The 17897-nt window shown below is 53.8% G+C and overlaps 10 protein-coding genes across 10 annotated transcripts; 4 read left to right on the forward strand and 6 right to left on the reverse strand.

Moving 5' to 3' along the window:
- Positions 1–348: 348 nt before the first annotated feature.
- Positions 349–3721, reverse strand: CDEST_09793 (uncharacterized protein). Its single transcript, XM_062925951.1, has 2 exons — positions 3094–3721; positions 349–3034 (listed from the first exon to the last, which is right to left on the reverse strand). The coding sequence occupies exons 1-2, from the start codon at positions 3112–3114 to the stop codon at positions 1970–1972; spliced, it is 1086 nt and encodes a 361-aa protein (XP_062782002.1). The 5' UTR covers positions 3115–3721; the 3' UTR covers positions 349–1969.
- On the forward strand, positions 484–1920 carry CDEST_09794 (Putative leucine-rich repeat domain superfamily; the record flags this gene model as incomplete). The annotated part of the gene is made up of 1 exon (XM_062925952.1): positions 484–1920. One exon carries the CDS (start codon positions 484–486, stop codon positions 1918–1920), a length of 1437 nt encoding a protein of 478 aa, XP_062782003.1.
- Positions 3722–3776: 55 nt separating the features above from the next.
- Positions 3777–4748, forward strand: CDEST_09795 (Putative short-chain dehydrogenase/reductase SDR, NAD(P)-binding domain superfamily). Its single transcript, XM_062925953.1, has one exon. It carries the CDS (start codon positions 3825–3827, stop codon positions 4692–4694), a length of 870 nt encoding a protein of 289 aa, XP_062782004.1. The 5' UTR covers positions 3777–3824; the 3' UTR covers positions 4695–4748.
- A 935-nt stretch (positions 4749–5683) lies between these two features.
- Positions 5684–6121, forward strand: CDEST_09796 (Putative cerato-ulmin hydrophobin family, Hydrophobin superfamily; the record flags this gene model as incomplete). Its single annotated transcript, XM_062925954.1, has 2 exons — positions 5684–5909; positions 5976–6121. 2 exons carry the CDS (start codon positions 5684–5686, stop codon positions 6119–6121), a joined length of 372 nt encoding a protein of 123 aa, XP_062782005.1.
- Positions 6122–6506: 385 nt separating this feature from the next.
- Positions 6507–7995, reverse strand: CDEST_09797 (Putative TauD/TfdA-like domain, taurine dioxygenase TauD-like superfamily; the record flags this gene model as incomplete). Its single annotated transcript, XM_062925955.1, has 6 exons — positions 6507–6561; positions 6614–6651; positions 6775–6867; positions 6922–7058; positions 7117–7348; positions 7408–7995. The coding sequence occupies 6 exons, from the start codon at positions 7993–7995 to the stop codon at positions 6507–6509; spliced, it is 1143 nt and encodes a 380-aa protein (XP_062782006.1).
- A 353-nt stretch (positions 7996–8348) lies between these two features.
- On the forward strand, positions 8349–10415 carry CDEST_09798 (Putative major facilitator superfamily, MFS transporter superfamily). The gene is made up of 3 exons (XM_062925956.1): positions 8349–8950; positions 9024–9957; positions 10018–10415. Exons 1-3 carry the CDS (start codon positions 8776–8778, stop codon positions 10373–10375), a joined length of 1467 nt encoding a protein of 488 aa, XP_062782007.1. The 5' UTR covers positions 8349–8775; the 3' UTR covers positions 10376–10415.
- Position 10416: 1 nt separating this feature from the next.
- CDEST_09799 (Putative necrosis inducing protein) lies at positions 10417–11684 on the reverse strand. The gene is made up of 3 exons (XM_062925957.1): positions 11558–11684; positions 11241–11505; positions 10417–11182 (listed from the first exon to the last, which is right to left on the reverse strand). Exons 2-3 carry the CDS (start codon positions 11480–11482, stop codon positions 10684–10686), a joined length of 741 nt encoding a protein of 246 aa, XP_062782008.1. The 5' UTR covers positions 11483–11505; positions 11558–11684; the 3' UTR covers positions 10417–10683.
- A 569-nt stretch (positions 11685–12253) lies between these two features.
- On the reverse strand, positions 12254–13760 carry CDEST_09800 (Putative EGF-like domain, glycosyl hydrolase, five-bladed beta-propellor domain superfamily). The gene is made up of 2 exons (XM_062925958.1): positions 13002–13760; positions 12254–12953 (listed from the first exon to the last, which is right to left on the reverse strand). Exons 1-2 carry the CDS (start codon positions 13545–13547, stop codon positions 12429–12431), a joined length of 1071 nt encoding a protein of 356 aa, XP_062782009.1. The 5' UTR covers positions 13548–13760; the 3' UTR covers positions 12254–12428.
- Positions 13761–14117: 357 nt separating this feature from the next.
- CDEST_09801 (uncharacterized protein) lies at positions 14118–14883 on the reverse strand (the record flags this gene model as incomplete). The annotated part of the gene is made up of 2 exons (XM_062925959.1): positions 14118–14593; positions 14694–14883. The coding sequence occupies 2 exons, from the start codon at positions 14881–14883 to the stop codon at positions 14118–14120; spliced, it is 666 nt and encodes a 221-aa protein (XP_062782010.1).
- Positions 14884–16067: 1184 nt separating this feature from the next.
- Positions 16068–17885, reverse strand: CDEST_09802 (Putative cytochrome P450; the record flags this gene model as incomplete). The annotated part of the gene is made up of 4 exons (XM_062925960.1): positions 16068–17265; positions 17322–17404; positions 17467–17555; positions 17624–17885. 4 exons carry the CDS (start codon positions 17883–17885, stop codon positions 16068–16070), a joined length of 1632 nt encoding a protein of 543 aa, XP_062782011.1.
- Between the last annotated feature and the right edge of the window lie 12 nt (positions 17886–17897).

The following is a 17897-nucleotide window of genomic DNA, read 5'->3' on the forward strand; positions in this document are numbered from 1 at the left end:
TCCAGGTTCGAGTTGATTATGTCCAAGTCTTAATACCTCACTTCTCATCGAGCACACAAGCACAAACCAATACCCACTCACCCCATCGTCCGGTCCGGGAGACCGCACCGGGCGATGGTCTCGCGCCACCAAAGCCCCATCTCCAACAAAGACGTCTGCAATCAGGTTTTTGCCGTACATCTAATTATTTGAAACTTCATCCGGGATTGCTCGGCCTGACAGCCGGGCGTTAACTCTGATCACAATGGCTGCCTGAAGCCGGGTGACTCTTATCGCAGCAGCCTAGAAGGATCTCGGACTTGGGACAGGTGTCTGACCGCCGGTCCCCGCATGAGGAAATGGTGGCCATTTCGCAAAAAAAATAGGCACATATATATATCAACATGTAGATATCTACTTATGGACAGGATGCGCCTCAGCTTCTGCCGCCCGTTCATTGTAAAAACAAATACCCCAGCCCCAACAACATCTGACATCACAAACATGCATACCTTCCACCACAATTTCGTCTTATTGAACTTCTTCGTCCTCGCCGCGTCGTCGGTATTTGCCGCCCCGTCCCAATGTCCGACCTACATCGACACCGTCGTGCCATCGGGCCAGAACGCAGTCTACGGCAGACGCGAGCCCGGCGATCCCTTCCTCGCGACGATGCAGGACGTCCACGACACACTGTCCCGCTGCTCCGGCATCAAGGGCCTCAAATTGCGCGTCACGGGGCTGGGCTGCTCCGAGTGGCCCGACAGATGGAGCTTCCCCTTCGACCTCTCGTCGAGCTCTAACTACCCTTCGAAGCTGGAATCGCTGGACCTTGAGGGCTACCAGTTCGACGACGCGGACTGGAAAGAGGTATCGCAGCCGCCGTTCCGCACCGGCTCCAAGTTCTGGGACACTCTCGAGTGGCTCGGATCGGGGAGGGCGTGGAAGTGGCTCAGATGGCTGCCGCTGTCCCGGTCGCAGAAGGAGAAGACTAACCTCGATCTCTGGCTCGAAGCCATGGACTTTTCGCACATCAAGGATCTTGCTCTCAAGCAGGCTTGGAACGGTCAACCGGAATTGCAGCCTCTTATCCCGCACCTCAAATCGCTCCGATCGCTGAACATCACTGGGCAATGGGCCAAGGACTTCATCCTAGGGCTGCCGGCAGACTCGCTGACGCACCTCGCGTGGCATTACAGCGGCGAGACGGGCGCCTCCGTCCTCCCTGTCCTGCGCCACCACGCGCGGTCTCTGACGAGCCTCGACTGGCGGGAGCCGGAAATGGGACAACGGCAGCGGCGGGTCATGTCGCCCGAGCAGATCGCCGAGCTGGGTCGCATGGCCCCGAACCTAAAGACGCTCACTCTCGACGTCAACCGGAACGGGACCTGGCCGATGGAGCACCTCGAGGCGTTGGCGGCGAGTTTCCCCAAGGTTGCTACCGTGACCGTGTTTTTCGAGATCGCGAGCGAGTGCCGGCGCCAACTGGAGACTTCCGGACGACCATACGGGTATCCTGAGAGGCCGAAGCCGGGCGAAGAATTGCCGTGCAGCGGCATCGAGTCCATGGCGCAGCCCCTGCTGAACAATGCCAACGCAGTCAAGCTGTTTGAGTTCCTCCGGGAGAAGAAGGTCGGCAAGGCGCTGACCAAGGCCGTCTTCTATGCCGGAGACTGGTCGCGGGGGTGGGACGGGCCGATAGCCGAGGATCAGTGGCTCGATGGCAGGGCGGCCTTTATGTTCTGCGAGGCCGTGGACAAAGTGGCCGAGGGCGCTGGGAGCAAGCAGATTTTGTGTCAGGGGATAGACACCAAGATTGCCTCGTCGCGCTGGGGGTCTGGGTACGACGAGATCCTTGCTGGCGACGACGACGACGACTACAATCTGGCGTGGGCGACAGACCTAGCCAAGCGCGCCAGGCGGATGGAGTTGTTAGATTAGCCCGGTCACCGCTTTGTCTGCGGTCCTTTGCCTGGTAGCGTTTCATAGATCAAGACAGCATCTCAGCCGAGAGCTGGGAAGCGTTCAGCACGCCCGCGTCGGCGTCGTTGACGCCCTTGATCCAACTACCGATGCCGACGGAGATGCTGATGTTGCTCCATCGCGGCCCGTCGCCGAAGCAGACGTAATTCTGGGCGAGCCAGGTGATCATCGACCGCATCATCTCCTCGTCGGCCGGGGCGCCCCTGCCCTCGACGACGGCCTGGAAGCGCGTCGCCTGGCCCGGCGTCAGCTGGCTCAGCACGTTCCACGCGACCTCCTCGGGCTTCTTCCAGTACTTGGTCGGCAGACCTGTGCTCTTGTGGTGCTCGCTGATGAGCTGCTGTAGGTCCACCATGGTGTTGCGCTCGAACTGCTCCGACAGCTTGCGGAACATGAACCCCTTGCGCATGAAGTCGACCCTCGCCTGGGCCAGCGACATGAGGTAGCCCGTGTCCACCACGTGCCGTGATTGGCTGAACATGCGGTCAAGAAGCCGGACGGCCGGCGGCGCGGAGCGCGAGTTCCAGAGGTCGAGGGTGTAGTCCATGGTGGACCAAAAGATGCTGCCGGCAAGGGTGTGCATGCCAGCGCCGAGATAGGGCACGATGTCCGTCGGCGGGTCGAGGATGCGGATGACGCGGTCCGCCTCGAACCAAAGGCCGTAGTCGAGACGGGGGCTGAACCGTTCGTCCGGCGCGAGTTGATAGTCCGGCGGGAACTTGATCTCAAGCGTGGTGGCGCGTCTGACAACAGCGGTTGATGGCGCGGGGGGGCTATGAGCGGGCTGTTCGGGCAACAGTGGGCCTGCCGACACTTGTTCCACCTCGTCGGTGTGGGCGTCTTCTGGTTCGCCGACGCCGTCGTTGCTGATGCTGATGCCGGCCAGGTCACGAGCCTTGACGAGGGCAGCCCTCAGGTCATCCGGCAGGGCGTGGCGCCCGTGGGAAGCCCTGTCGATCTCGGCGATGATGTCCTTGAGCTTCTGGTTCTCGTCCTGGAGCTTCTGCATCTTGGATGCGTGACGCTTCCGGTACTCGCGCTGGGCAATAACACCGCGCTCCCGTCGGCGGGCCTGTGTTGGGTTAGTCACTCTTGCAAGTACGTTATCTTCGCTAGCCGCCGTCCACTCACATCAGCATCGGCGGGACCCATCTCCGGTTATGTGGACAGTCGATTATGTCAGTGGTGTAAGATGTGCCTGAATAGGCCTAGAGATTCCCCGTGTCAACGTTATGGTGGACGATGGAAAACACTGGGGGTGGGAGAAAGGCTCTCCTATCTTTGTGTCGTTTGTGTCGTTTGTGTCGTTTGTGGTGCAGGTTGTTTGAAGTTGATTGATCAGCTGGACGATGCTTACACTACCTAAACCTACCTAACAGGTGTCCCTGCGACAGTGTGATGAATAATCAACCCTTGTAGCAGAGCTCCGGAAGCCCCACCATAACGTTATCCGACACGCGCCGATGCGCCGGGGTCGGTGGAGATTCGCCCGATTCCGTCCCGAAGCCGTCCCCCCCCACCACGTTGTTGAGCCAGGTACGGACTGTGATCCATCCACTTCACACGTACGACTTGTGCTTTGTGATCCGTCATCACGACACAGCGGAGTAAGCTCGAATGCGAACCTGCCTATAGACGAAGCCATGGGATGGACAACTGATGGCTGGACGATTCTGGCCGAAGAAGGATTCGCCAAGGCTCAGTTCCTTCGAGAAGGCGATGCATATAAGGATTTGAAAGGTAGCAACGACTTGGAGCTTTTTTTTTGTACAGATTCATCAGATCAAGCCCTATTCTCATAGCGTTCAGGAAAAAAGAAACCGTCATACCCAACAAAAAAAAAACATTACAACAAAAACATTATGTCTTTCCCCTCGGCAACCAAGACATACCACACAGAGTCGTACGCGGCCATCTCCCCATCCCGCCCGGAGTTGTCGACCAAAGGCAAGCATGCCTTCATCTCCGGTGGCGGCTCGGGCATAGGCGCCTCCATCGCACAGTCCCTCGCAAAGTCGGGCATCACGACCCTGGGTCTCCTTGGACGAACAATCAAGACCCTGCAAGACAGCAAGGCCGTCATCGAGGCCCTGAACCGCGACACCAAAGTCCATCTGTACGTCGCCGATGTCACGAACGCCGAACAGACCAGTGCCGCCCTGGCCTCCTTCTCCGAGTCCATCGGCGGCAAGATCGACATCCTCGTCGCCAACGCCGCCTACATGGCCAACATCGAATCCATCCCCGAATCCGACTCCTCTGACTGGTGGCGCGCCTTCGAGATCAGCGTCCGCGGCAACTTCAACCTCCTCCGCGCCTTCCACCCGCACGCCTCCCCCGCCGCCTCCGTCATCCACATCTCCACCGCCGCCATCCACTTGCCCCACATGCCCGGCCACTCCGCCTACCGCGCCTCCAAGAGCGCCGCGACGAAGCTGTTCGAGTACTACCGGGACGAGAACCCGCAGTTCTTCGTGCTACAGGTCCACCCGGGCCTTATCGAAACCGGCATGGCCGAGAAGTTCGCGTCCGCGGTAGTGGAGCTGGGGCTGAAGTACGACGACATCGCGCTGCCCGGGGACTTTACGGTGTGGGCACTGAGCGGGGAGGCTGCCTTCTTGAACGGGCGGTTCGTGCATGCGAACTGGGACGTGGAGGAGCTGCAGGGGCTTCGGGAGGAGCTGGAAAAGGACCAGAGCCGCTTCACCATCGGGCTGCAGGGCTGGTTCTAGTTACGGCGACGAACAGTTAATGGTATGATAGAACTGGATAATGCAAGAATAGTTGAGGTTCTAGATGGTAATTAAATGCAGTGATTTTCCACGTTCTGTAGCACTTCAACATGCATAAAGAAATTACCACTCGTCGGCTGAAATAGGAAAAAGCACCTCGTCCTGGCAGATTTTGCCATTGATTGATGACGTGAAGCGAAAGCTGACAGGCAAACATGGCGGCAGCTCGGCCAGACCCGAAAGCCATGACGCAGATCTCCAAAATACTGGAAATTACAAAGCCCATCAACGCCACAATTACTAGCCTACTGTAAGACATTGCGGGTTGTTCTCAACAGACTACCGACTAGATGACGGTGCAAGATGCGACTCTTCGCTCAGTCCATTTACAAAGGAAAGAAGCTATCTGTATCAGATTGTTGATTTCACCATCAGTGTTGGAAAGATATCTCAACGGCTTACTGCCGGGATCACGATCATTGAACGTCAGAGAGTCCAATAAGACCAGTGAGGTTGAAAGATGGGTTTCAACCTGTCTCATCCAAAACGCAGCAAAGAATCCCAAGATCGGCCCAAATTACCAGCAGAGTGAGACTTGTCTCACCAGTAGGACCGTTAGGACGACGTTGGGGGGATCTAAGACTTACCTCAGCCACCAGAAACGGGCAGCCAAATTGACGACGAGGACCCGGGAAATCAATCCAAGCCGCAAAGTACCATGAGGATCGACAAAGAGTCTCGATAGGCTGCGGCCCTCATATTTTGATCGTCGAGGCTTCCGTGGCGAAGGCGAGACCCTTTCTTGGCTTCGACACTCATCGCCCCGTAAGATTGCGCAGGGGGCTTGACTCTCAACAAGACAAGTAGTTGCCGGCGTTTGCTGCAAAAGATGAAGCAACATAAATAGGACCTTTCTTTCTCTTTCACGAGCTGAAACTAATGAGAACAGGTTACGATACAAACAGTCACCGGCCCTCAATAGCTTTACGATGAAGCCCATTGCGGTCTTCTTTGCGCTTCTCGCTTCCACCGCGGTCGCTGCGCCTACAAACCTGCAGGGCACCGAGGTCCTGGACGCATGCGCCTCGGACTCTGTCGGAAGTGCCGGGACTATCCTAGAAGATATCTCTGTTCTTTCCGCCATCTGCAAGCTCGGCACACCGGTCTGCTGCCCAGTCGATGTTGCGGGCGTTGAATCTCTGCCCTGCGCCGCCCGTATGTTCTCAATGCCATCAACCCAGAGGGAATCAACCCTGTCTTCCAGCTAACACGCGGCCATAGCCTCTACTGCCCCCGTCACTATTGCTGGCTTCCAAGCTTCATGCAAAGTCAATGGTGATCATCGCCCAAGATGTTGTGTTCTTGACATTGTAAGTTGCTTTTGTGACAATGTGTTGGTGGTATCTGCGCTTACAAAGGCTTCGTAGCTCGGCTCTGCTGTTTCCTGCCAGGAACCCGTCGCCTAGGCTCATTACCAGTCACTCTGGAGTGATAATTAATAATCCGGTCATTCAGTCGTTTTGAATATTTGCTATTTGAACACGGCCACCAGTTTTCCTTTGTCTCCTCTGATCAAGCGCGTGGTCTTGGAGACCCAAACGCAAAGAATTCATTCTACCACATATCGGCTTTTTGATCACAATGGAGTTGTAGCCACATTGCGGCGTTGTCCGCCTATCACTCACGGCATATTTCTCATAGTACTGTAGTATCCACCGGCTTAGCCTCATCACCCATGATTCATTCAACTTTCTGACCATCGTAAACACCACCAATGATCATTATTGGTGACCCGCTACGGCACGAGTGATGTCAATGTGTTTGTCCAGATGACTCATCCCATAGACTGGCAAGGAGCCTTCGATCTCTGCGGGAGAATTAGCTGGGGATACTTGCTTCCATCCCTTAGGACAACCTACCCGGTCCACGGCTCTCGCCCGTGCTGTACGGCATGATTCTGCCCATGTTTTAGTAGTTCATCCCGCAAACATGATATAGCACACACTCACATCTAGGAGCAACACATCGCCTTTCGTCCAAGAAACCAAGGCTCTCGTTTGCCTGCATCACGCGTTAAAACTAACCGCCTGCGTAACCAGAGACTAATAACAGACTTGATAATCTCAACGGCCGAATCGAGGAATTCTCTCGGTATCAAAGAGCCATCGCCATACTTGACAGGTTAGCAAACTGAAGTGTATCATGCCAGTATAAGACTGCAACTTACAAATGCCGGCGGCTGGTACTTCCCGTCCTTGTTGATGTGGGGTGGCTGCAAGGTGTCGGCGTCAATCGCATTCAGGAACCGGGACACTACGTTGTTGAAAAATGCTGTGTCTCCTGTCCGTGGGTGGTTTCTCACAGCTTCGCGAGAAAGAGTCAGTGAAGCTCTTCGTCATTCTTCCTGAATCTGGTTGCTCACCAGGCAGATGTTGCCAGACTCTCAGATCCCCGAGTGGGTTGCTGTCGGATTGGTTCTCCCAGACCCACTGCGCGGTTGCCAAGCGCTTCACCTCGGTCTCGATCTTAACCCGAGCCGTCTCGGTGTCGTCGCTGTCCGAGACGTTTCGGCCATACGCCTGCAGGAGCGTTGTTCCCGCAGAAGACGTCTGGTCACGGGGCCCGTTGGGGTAGAATAGTTGATATTTAACACCCTTCGGGAGAAGTTAGTACTTCAGATTATGCAAGACGCGAGTCGACGAGCCACCCGAACCTTTTTTTCGATTTCATCAATGAAGTCGGGATGCCTCTCTCTTAATCGGCGGTAGAGAACGACGGAGTTGTTGATGGGAGTTTCACCGCCTACGTTATTAGAGCCCAAGCCGACAAAATAACAAGGTGAACCTAGCTCGTACATACCAGTCTCTGGCGCCGATGCGCAATAGAAGAATACATACGCCGGGAAATGCGGGCTCAACCCAAACTCATTATGAGGATAGACTGGCTGCGTGTTAGGTCCTTCGTTGGCCGTTGCCACGTTCTTGGCGTGGATGGTGCGTCGAACGGGGTTCCCAATGTCCTCGTGGGCCGTCCAGCCGAACGCGTGCGCGAACTGAGAAAACTGCTCGGCGCTCTCCAGGCCCAGGTTCTGGAAGTAGACGGCTCCGTGCTTGTCTAGTAGACCCCGTAGCTTGCCGCTGGATGAAAGCTCTTCGACCTCGGCGACAAGAGCCGCTATATGGGTATTCGGGTGGGACGCCGCCAGGGACAGGGGGAACTCCGTCTTTTCCGGATACGGGGCCGGCAAGTGGATAGCGGGGCCGTACGGAGCTGGTCTGAGCGCCTCGGAAACGGATCCCATCTTGGCCGGGTCTTGTTCGGAATTGTGAGAATCGAGAGAGAGTTGATAATTATTTTTTCCTACGAACAACGTTGAAATAGACTTCTGTACGGATTCTATCCGCCGTCAAGGCCCCCCTCCTTGACGCTTTTATTCCCAGGCCTGATACTCCTTCGCGCCCGCATTCGTCTTGCGCGCTCGACCCGGCAGATGGCGAGCTGTGGAGGTCTCGATCCGCTCGCAGATGTCGCCATCGCACCCTTGTAAGCACGAAGCGACGCTGGGGAAAAGACCGACCCCATCCAGCCCATCCAAGGGGCCCATTAGTCTCCGAAGACTCTTTCCGTTCGCTTGATCCCCGACAGGCCGCGGCGCCCACCCACGCCCGGCGGCCTGCATCAGGGATTGGCCGTCAAGAATTTCTGGTTTTGATCCCAACGGGCAATGCTGAGTGGGATTGTCTCATTGCGATTTTCAATAACGCCACGCGACCAAGTCCGTTAGACTTATCTTCTCGGCCAATCTGGCGACGGACCGGTATCTCATCTGGTGCGGCGTCTGGGATTCGCAGCGGGGGAGGAAAATCTAACTATGGATGTCGGACGTTGACCGTATGCGACCTGCTCGCTTTTGGAGGATATTTTGAGTAGAGGAGGGGGGGCGGGCGCCGATGAAGCACGACCCCAGTAGTCGGAATTCTTCTTAAAAAGCTCGACATCGAACCGGCCCCCAAACCCTTTCGCGCTTGCATGAACCCCTCAACCGCTGCGTCGGAAATCGCAAAGCAAAGCCTGCCCGCAAATGTCGTCAACCGATCACGCAAAACAGCCCGACGAGGTCGACCGGGAGCTCCAGGATGAGCAGCCGTCGAAGCCCGTGTCGCGATTCACGCGCGGTTTCCGCAGCCCTTTGTTCAACGTCATCATCGTGGGCTTGATATCCTTCACTCAGCCCGGCATCTGGAATGCGCTCAACAGTTGGTCCACCGCCTAAACACAGCGAGCGCTGGCTGTCCAGGAGCAGGGTTGGATACTGACATCAGCTCTTAGGCACTGGCGCTGGTGGCCAGCAAGAGCCGTACCTGGTCAACGGGTCCAACTCCCTGACCTTCGGCATCATGGTCTTCGGCTGCAGTTTCTTCGCCATCATGGCCAATAAAATCGGCCTCAAGACGGTCCTCATTATTGGCACGCTCGGCTACGCACCCTACTCGGCAGCCATGTACGTCAACAACCGCTACGGCGTCGAATGGTTCGTCCTCTTTGGTGGAGCAACCTGCGGCATCGCTGCGTCTGCCCTGTGGGCGGCAGAGGGTGCCATCGCGCTTGGCTACGCCGACATCAAGGACCGAGGCAAGTTCACCGGCATCTGGCTCGGCCTCCGTGAGCTCGGCCAGCTGCTCGGTGCCTCGATCCAGCTTTCCTTGAACTCCAAGAACGGCCAGCGCGGAAAGGTCGGATACTCGACCTACCTCGTGTTGATCGCGCTCCAGTGTCTCGGCCTTCCTCTGGCCCTTCTCATCTCGCCCCCGCAAAAGGTCATCCACAGCGACGGCAGAAAGGTGGCTGACCCGACGAAGAACAAGGCCGTCATGGGCGAGTTCCGCAAGTGGCTGAAGCTGCTCAAGAAGAAGCAGTTTTACCTCCTGATCCCTATCCTCATCGGCTTCAACTGGAACAGCACCTACCAGGGCATCTACCTGACCAAGTACTTTTCCGTCCGTGCCCGGACTCTGGGCGGCTTGACATCCGGCGTCGCGGCTTCGGCCGCCAACATCTTTTGGGGATGGTTCTACGACCTGAAGTGCTTCAGCCGCCCTCAGCTCGCCAAGATCACATGGGCCTCCTTTTCCGTCATCATGCTCGGGTTGTTTGCCTGGCAGGTCGCCAACGAGAAGCTGTACGAGGACACCGTCCCGAAGATCACGCTTGACTGGACGTCTCCCGGCTTTGGTCGCGGCTTCGCCGTCAACGTTCTTTTCAGGTAAGCCCTTTGCCCCGCCGTTTTTGATTAATGATACCTGACTAACGGGGGAACAACTAGATTTATGAACGAGTCGCACTACATGTTTGTGTACTGGCTCATGGGCACGTTCTTCGACGACCTGGAGACTCTGACTCTGGGCGTCGGTCTCGTACGATCCTTTGAGTCGATCGGCTCATGCCTGGCGTTCGGTATCGGTGCGGTCAAGACCTCGCCGATGGTGAACTTGGTTGTCGCGTTTGTCATGTTTGGGCTGTGCATTCCCGCAACTTCGTGGGTTGTCTTCCTCGTGCCGGAGCGACCCATCGACAACACGAAGCTGGACCCGGACAACACCTCGGTGGAGGACAACAAGATTGCTGACCCGGTTGTTGTGTCCGCTGCTGCAGCAGCTGCGGATGGTCCGAGGAGCACTTAGGGATTGTAGGATGCTTTTCGTGGTCGATTCGGCTTTATCCTGCGTCATGCATCACGGATTCAATAATAAATCACCGAGGAAATATTACACCCTTCAGATCTCTGGGCATAAACGCCTCGTGATTGTTTTATTCATGTTCAAATGATTAAACCATCTTCTTAGAAACAAAGTTATGAACTCTCTCTGTGCAATCAGAGATGAATACACAAGATTGGATATGTACGGTGAAGAACATATGAACTGGCGTCTGGTTCGCCATCTGTTTCCTTAGCAATAACGTCACGAGACGTAGACAGAAGCTATGTGATCTAGACGAAAGCTTCCTCAAGATTTTCGACAAAGTTTTCGTCCTTGAACGGCACATTGGCGTCGCCAAAGTCTGCGTCGTTTAGAGCAGTCTGCATCGTCGCGCTCATGGCATCCCAGTCGAGGACCGGGTACGTCCGGCCGGTCGTGGCGGAGAACTGCAATTCGTGGTTGAGAATTCCCTGCGTGAAGTACTCGATCTTCAAGCTGTCGCCCTCCCGCTGCGGACTCGTTGTAGGTTTGAAGTCGCCATGCCCCGAGGCCGCTCCGCCGAGGATCTCCGGGTTTGCGACCGAAGGATTGTTGAGCCAGACGACGAGGCTTTCCCAGTCGTGCCTATGCGAGCCGACGGGCACGCCGTCATTGGGCATGTCTTTGGGGAAATACCAGGCGTACATGATTGCGTATTTGCCATTGTGCCATGCTCCTCTGGCGTAGGTCTGGCCCTTGCTTGTGTCTTTGCAGCCTCCATCTGAGCTGCCGGTGGGTTTGAGTCCGCCACTGTGATCGAGGTCAGCCGTGTGAGACAGACAGAAGCCGTATCTTCTCGACGACGAACCTTGTGTTGCCGGCATCGTCAACCGCGGTGTACGGTTGGCACCCGTGGGCGACGTGGAGAAGTGGGTTGAACCTCGCAATGGCTTCGCCCACGGCATTGTCCTGTACTTTTTGCGGACTGGGGCTCAGCTTGTCGTGTCCGACTTCTCCACGACGAACGAATATTTTGTCAACGGGCTCAACAGGTACGCCGAGGGCCCCGCCCATCAAGCTCAGAACAGGTAGCAGTATGCCGGCGAGCATTGTTGGATTATGAAAGCTGATGGCTGCAGATTATCAACACAGAATACCAAAATTATTGATCACCATCTGACATACGGGTTTAAAACAGGTGGTTTAGAAAATTACGCGTTTGTAGAACCAAATGATGCCGCGAAGGCCAGCTTCCCTCGGCTTGATGCTGCGAGACGCAGCAAGTGAACGGACAAGATGTGGTATTAGATGTGAGGAAATTTTGACCTGCAACAAGACTCGGAGGAAAGGTCCCTTTTCTAGGCGAGAATGTTTCGTGAGTGAGATCATCTCTGCCTACGTTTTTCGGATTGCTATTCGGACCCGAGACTCCCGGTGGCCAAGGGTGACAAATTTGAACAAGGTACAGTAAATCCTTTAATCAATGTCATACTCGGGCTGTAATCCTGCTCTTCCAGCTTCCTGTTGGAGATCCATGGATCGAAACACGTGAACACAACCGTGGTCAAAGGTAGTAAGTTCACAGCCGATCCTCCAGGCTTCATTAAGCTGCTGCTCTTGAAGTGGGCCTTGCGAACGTCTTGAGTCAGGTCAGGGTTACGTTCAGCGCGTTTCGACGACTGAGATCACGGGCTGCGAACCTTGTTGTCGATGGTTTGGGTCCACAATCATCAATCTCTAACACGGTCGTCAGCCCAGCACAGCTATTTCCTTGGTTGCGGTGCACAGAGAGATCCGAGTCCTCCGTTCTAAGTGGGCTCAATGGGCGTGGTTCTCGCGTGGTTCTCCATGAGGTTAACGCAATTTCTTAACTTTCTCCGCATCTTTTTTTGCTTATTTTATTTCGTCGGACATTCAAGTTCGGCCAAGATTGCTTGGATTAATGGAACGGACATGTTGAAAAGTCCGTCTCTGGATGAATAATCACAAAGAGCAATACTGATCTAGCGAGAGCATGCAGCTTTGTGTGTGATCGAAGAGCTGACGGACGAGACCTTTAGCCAACAAGCCCCTTTTCGCATCCCTTTGACTTCTTCCCAATAGGCTGGATCAGGGTGTAACTACCTGACTTGTTGAACTCTTGGACGCCATTCAGCAAATACAGGGGGGTCATCTGTCCGTCATCGCTGAAATACAACTTCGGCCTCTCCCGACGATAGTAGTCCAGCTTGACTCCGTCCGTGAACTCAACAGTCGTGTTGTAAGCCAGAGTGTTGTTGTTGTACGTCCAAGGACCCTTCCACTCTCGAGCGTACGCATGTGCACCGACTCGCGGTCCCTTTCTGCCCTCGGCGATGTCAATCATGTGGTGGACGAGAATGTGCCAATGTCCTCGCTTGTCCCTCCACAGGAACGGGTCCTCGCTGCGCTCAGTGTTGCGCGGTTCCACGACGAGATTATGCGGGGCGGAAAAGTTGTCTGCGTGGTAGATGTTGTTCTTTTCGACCGCGAGGAGAATCTCGTGTGTCGGGTTCTCGAGTGACCACAACGGCCAGGGTGCGGGGTTTGTAACGTTGATCACCTGCGGTATTGGGGTTGTTCATTCTTTCAGGTTCGCCGAGGCGGAGACCGATATCGTGTTGTTCCACTTCTGCGAGCGACACACGTCGCCGACCTCAACATCCTTGCCGATGAAGTAAATCAAAAATTTTTGGTCTGCTGGGCTCCAGATCGTCGTTGGATTATGGTGGAAAGTGCTGAACAGTGTTTGTGCATAGTTGTAGGGGCCCTGCGGTCCCGTCCGGGACTCCGCCCTGATGATTGTGCTGAAGGGACGCCAACCGGCCAAACCGCAGCCATGGGACATCTGTGACGTGATGAGGTGGAAGAGGCCCTTGTCTGAACGATCTTGTATAATGTGGCCTCCCCAAGACGAGTTCCCAGCACCCTGCTTGTAGAAGTCTGTGCCAGTCGCGTTCGTGTGATTGTATCCGGTCCATCGCTCGACAGGCTGGAGATCAAGCTCACTGCAGTCGCCAGAACGCCATCCTGGGTCGCAAATGCAAGAGCTGTCTGGGGAGCAGATGCCGTTTAGGCTGCATTCATCGTCCGTTTGACAAGCCTGGACGGCGATGAGAAGGAGTCCAAGGACGAGAAAACCTCGAATTGGCCACATGATTTGTCCTCAACGGGGGTCAATCGAATTTCAGCCAAATACTATTACCGTCATTGCTTATTGCGAGTGCGGTGTTTGGTTCTTATCTTGTGCGAGAACTTGGGCTGCACACTGCTTGGCGTCTCTAAGGATCGACGGCATCGTCATCGGGCTCGTCCTAATAAGGTCCGAACTGCACACATTGTGGAATGCTATCCAGCGGAGGAATTATGATCCTCGAATCTATTTCGTTCTGATCTTGCTTCCCCGCAAAGGAATAACAATGACATGCGGCCTACACACATATATGGTTGAGAACCCCGCACCATCGAATTTAGCCAGAGTTACATTACTCGACGAATCCGTTCAGATGGGCAGTAATGAGGTGTGCCTGTTAGGGTAGTTTTCTGGGGAATAAGTGATGTTTCCCCCTCATTTACGACACGAGATCTAGGTTGATCTCTGTTACTATTGCGGTTGCTCGCTGACCTGTTATTGACATGACCAACAGAATAGTATATCAGGTCACAAAGTCCTGTTGGTACTTCGAAATTCTTCACAACGCTTCTAGATGCACCCGATCTGATTGAGCTACTTGATCTTCTTCAAGTTCTCGCACGCATGCTCGGTCTCCTGAATATCAAACTCCTTTAGTGCCTCTGCAAACCTGGCTCTTTTATCACCACCAGTCGCAGCTTGGCAACTTTCCTTGCTGTCCCACCCAGTGACAACCATGAAAACCTTTTTCTTTTCACCTCTATAATCCGCGTGACCGACAGACCAGCCATGCGCGCCTGCGACGAATCCGCTGGTTACACCGCCGGAGCGAACCAAGTCTTGCCATTTCTGATAGAAGGCAGCCGTATCAACATCAGCGGGAAGGTAAGAACCAGCTAGGAATACTACGTTCGCGCTGGCGACTTTGTCGAAGTCGCCGCCAGCAAGATCGAAGTATGCTGTCCAGGGCAAGGCTGAACTGATATCAATCACTTGACCGTAAGCCTTTCTCACTTCCTGGGCTTCCGGTGATTGCTTGGTAGCTTCTGCGGCTTCAACTGACTTCCAAACTAGGAAAAACAGATTCATCAGACAATTTCTTGAACAGTGCTCCGGATGCAGGGTATGAATTTGAGGACTAAAATTTGTGCCGTCATTGAGTCAACTTACCGGCAGCCAAGTGAACGGCTTTTACTGGTTGTCTGTCCAATCCATTTGGCGGCTGAACCCCTTCCCATTGCCCCAAAAGGTCGGATTGTGCATTTACCTTCTGCTGTAATTCGTTAACAGAGGCAATGTCGGATGAAGTCTCAAAATCTTGCTTGACAGGAAGCCAACTGAGTTCAACAACCTGAGACATAGTGACGCTGCGGTTTACCACCAGAAAGCTTTTAGGGGTGAAGGTATAAGATAAACATTGCTTCCAAAGGGAAACGTGTGTGAGTGATACCCCAGCCGCTTTTTTATAGCCCATCAAGCTGGGTTTGAATTCCCAGACCAGCGGCCTGAATAATCACATAATACAGCACCTCTCTTCGGCATGACTAAGTAGCACTTGGCATCTCTGAATCGCTGGATTACCGTTATTCAGATACTAGATCATTGTCAAGTCACCGCATTAAGGTTCTCAGAACCTTGCAGCAATATTCTACAGGAGAGGCAATTTACCAATGCGTTCATTTATGTCCGGCGGAAACATTTGAACTTTGGGGGGAAACTCAATCGCTTCACCTCGCTGGAGACAGAACGAGTGTCACTGTTTACCACCTGCCCTTTTGCTTGCAGATCTCTTCCGGGCATAAATTATGCTAAAACAACCATTCCTCCGTTTTTGATTATGCGTTGTAGAAATTGGAAAGCTGCCAAGTCTTCCTTGTTTTGTCGTCGTTCATGACTCGGAACACCACGGCTTCAAACTCGCCAAGTTACATACAAGCATCAAACGTGTGGAACTTGAGGGAAGTTGCACCACACTGGGGCTGACCTACGAATGACGATGGCAAGTAGACATGCTCCAAGCTTTTCCGGATAACTGTTGTTTATCCAGTTACAACCGTATTCGGAGAATACTGGCTGGAGTAGTCTACCCCTGAGACTTGAATCAGTACAGGGTCATATCTTCATGTCGATGTCACATTCAACGCCTTGAACCAAGTCGCCAGCACCAAATAAGAACGAAGTCTAGACTACATCAAAGTGGAAACAAACGCATGTAAAATGGTGGAACTCAAAGACCAAGTTACGGCTATGGGATTATCACATTTGCTTCGTTGGACGAAAGAAAGTCCTCTTTTTGGATTCGTTTCCTCCATTTTTCAGTAGAGAGCTTGCTACGACAGAAGTTGTGATTCTCGACGGTTTTCTGTCAACGACAGTATCTAGTGATTCACGGAGGGGAAATTTTCTAAAAGTCCATCATTTTCTAACAATCCATCATACTATGAAGGCCGGGAGCGATTCTCAGAAAAGTTTTATTTGATATGACAAGACAAACAGCGAAAAGGAAATGTGTACAAGACTGTTCGTGCCATCGCATGCGGAATCTTAAGCCTCTTCCTTGACAGCCCTGAACTCGATAGGCTTCCTCAGATTCGGCACCCACCCCATGCCGGCCCTCTGAGGCTTCATTTCCTCATTCACTCCACCGGGCATACGAATGTCATATTGCAAGATCATCCGTGCCAGAATCAGCTTGATCTCGTTATTGGCGAAGTATCGTCCAGGGCAAACATGTGCTCCGTATCCCCACGCGAGGTTCTCCTTGGTGGCGTGGCTGAACGTATATTGCTCCTTGTTCTTATAGCCGTTCGGATCCGGAGTTTCACCACGTCGGAGCTTCAGGAATCGATGAGGATCAAACTTCTGCGGGTCGGGGAACAAGACGGGATCAAACAGTGGAGGAGCAAAGATGGCTTCGACTGTAATTCCCTTGGGGATGAATGTGCCGTCCTTCAACGTGATGTCTTTTTCCACGTATCGGTGGAAGTGCGAGGGGGTAGTAGGGTTCAACCTCTGTGCCTCTTTCATGACGCTGTCGAGGATCTTCAGCTCGTGAAGCGCACTGGGGCTTAGCTTCCCGTCGAACTGAGCGCAAACGCGTTTGACTTCTTCGCGAAGTTCTTTGACCAACTCGGGCCTGATTGCCAGTTGGTACAAGGTCTGGGCAATTGTAGAGGAGGTGTTGTGAGTGGAGGCGACGCCGAGCTGGACCATTGATCCGGCCAGGTCATCGTCGGTCTGCTTCCACTCTTCCTGCTTTGCCATCATCCAGGCCAGCATGTCATTGTACTCGGCGCCAGTCGCCTGCACCTCCTCGCGTCTCTGCTGGATGATGGGCATCACGAGCTTCTTCGATGCTTTCAGGTGCGCCCATGACTTGGCAAGCTGAGTGCGTTCCCGTTTGAAGAAACGAGCAAACGGGCGCATCCAGCCGGGATACATCTGAAGCATGTGTACAGCCGTCAACACATTCTCGGTAAAGTGAACTGCAAGTCTGTCGTAAGTCAAGTGCTCCCAGCGTCCGGGTCGAAAGAACAGGTAGGCTTGGGACTTACTGCTGTCGTGGATAAACTGCTCGTTGCGACACACAATAGGACCAACATAGACAGACCCGGATACAATGGCCACAATGCGGAGCGATGTCCGATAGATGGGGTGCGATGTCCAGTCCTCGCAGGTGCCGATGGTTTGATCCACTGTCTTCTCAACCTCGGAAACGAGAGTATTATTTATTTGTTCTTGTCTGGTGTTAGCGGATCTAGGCTCATGGAAGCTTAGAGAAGAAATTGGTCAACTTACTCAAGTTTCGTGTTAAGTCGGAACGAATGCAATGGACTAGAAAAGGATTGCCGGATGGCAACCCAGTGTATTGTCTCAATACTCTCTATTCACGATGTCAGTCAACGTGGTTTGGAGTTCCAACTAGAAAATGAGATCCTGTTACCTGATCATAGGCCCTATTTTTGTTCAAAACAGCTTCTGACATGTTCCAGAGCTCGTCAAGCGCCGTCCCAGGAAGAACAATCCGCTCTCCTAGAAAAAGGGTTGTCAGCACGATGTACTATTTTCCTCGCGGTGTATGATACTCGGCGTAGCATTACCTTCATAATGTGTGACGCGAAACGCCTTGTTCTTGCACTTCTGATATCCCTCCCAGTAGAATCTCATGGGATCTCGCAGGAACTCATTTCTTCGTTTGTAGTAGCCACCGATCTCTTGTCCCATGAGAGGGATCTGATCGAGCCTCTGTCGTATCCGAAGACGCGGTAGTAGGTACGAAGTCGAGAAAACGACCACGAGAACGAGCAACAGCGTGCTGCGCTCTGCTAGATTGGACAACACAACACTGGCGACTTGAGACATGTTGGGGATTGT

Source organism: Colletotrichum destructivum, chromosome 6 (assembly GCF_034447905.1).
Source record: "Colletotrichum destructivum chromosome 6, complete sequence".
In the NCBI taxonomy this organism is placed as follows: Eukaryota; Fungi; Ascomycota; class Sordariomycetes; order Glomerellales; family Glomerellaceae; genus Colletotrichum; species Colletotrichum destructivum.

Coding starts and splice junctions, on each gene's coding strand:
- CDEST_09795 (XM_062925953.1), top strand. CDS start 3,825: ATGTCTTTCCCCTCGGCAACCAAGACATACCACACAGAGTCGTACGCG.
- CDEST_09799 (XM_062925957.1), bottom strand. CDS start 11,482: ATGCTCGCCGGCATACTGCTACCTGTTCTGAGCTTGATGGGCGGGGCC. Junction 11,183..11,240: donor GACGATGCCGGCAACACAAG/GTTCGTCGTCGA, acceptor CCTCGATCACAG/TGGCGGACTCAAACCCACCG.
- CDEST_09793 (XM_062925951.1), bottom strand. CDS start 3,114: ATGGGTCCCGCCGATGCTGAT. Junction 3,035..3,093: donor TGGGTCCCGCCGATGCTGAT/GTGAGTGGACGG, acceptor AACCCAACACAG/GCCCGCCGACGGGAGCGCGG.
- CDEST_09798 (XM_062925956.1), top strand. CDS start 8,776: ATGTCGTCAACCGATCACGCAAAACAGCCCGACGAGGTCGACCGGGAG. Junction 8,951..9,023: donor CATCTGGAATGCGCTCAACA/GTTGGTCCACCG, acceptor ATCAGCTCTTAG/GCACTGGCGCTGGTGGCCAG. Junction 9,958..10,017: donor GCCGTCAACGTTCTTTTCAG/GTAAGCCCTTTG, acceptor GGGAACAACTAG/ATTTATGAACGAGTCGCACT.
- CDEST_09800 (XM_062925958.1), bottom strand. CDS start 13,547: ATGTGGCCAATTCGAGGTTTTCTCGTCCTTGGACTCCTTCTCATCGCC. Junction 12,954..13,001: donor AGTGGAACAACACGATATCG/GTCTCCGCCTCG, acceptor CCAATACCGCAG/GTGATCAACGTTACAAACCC.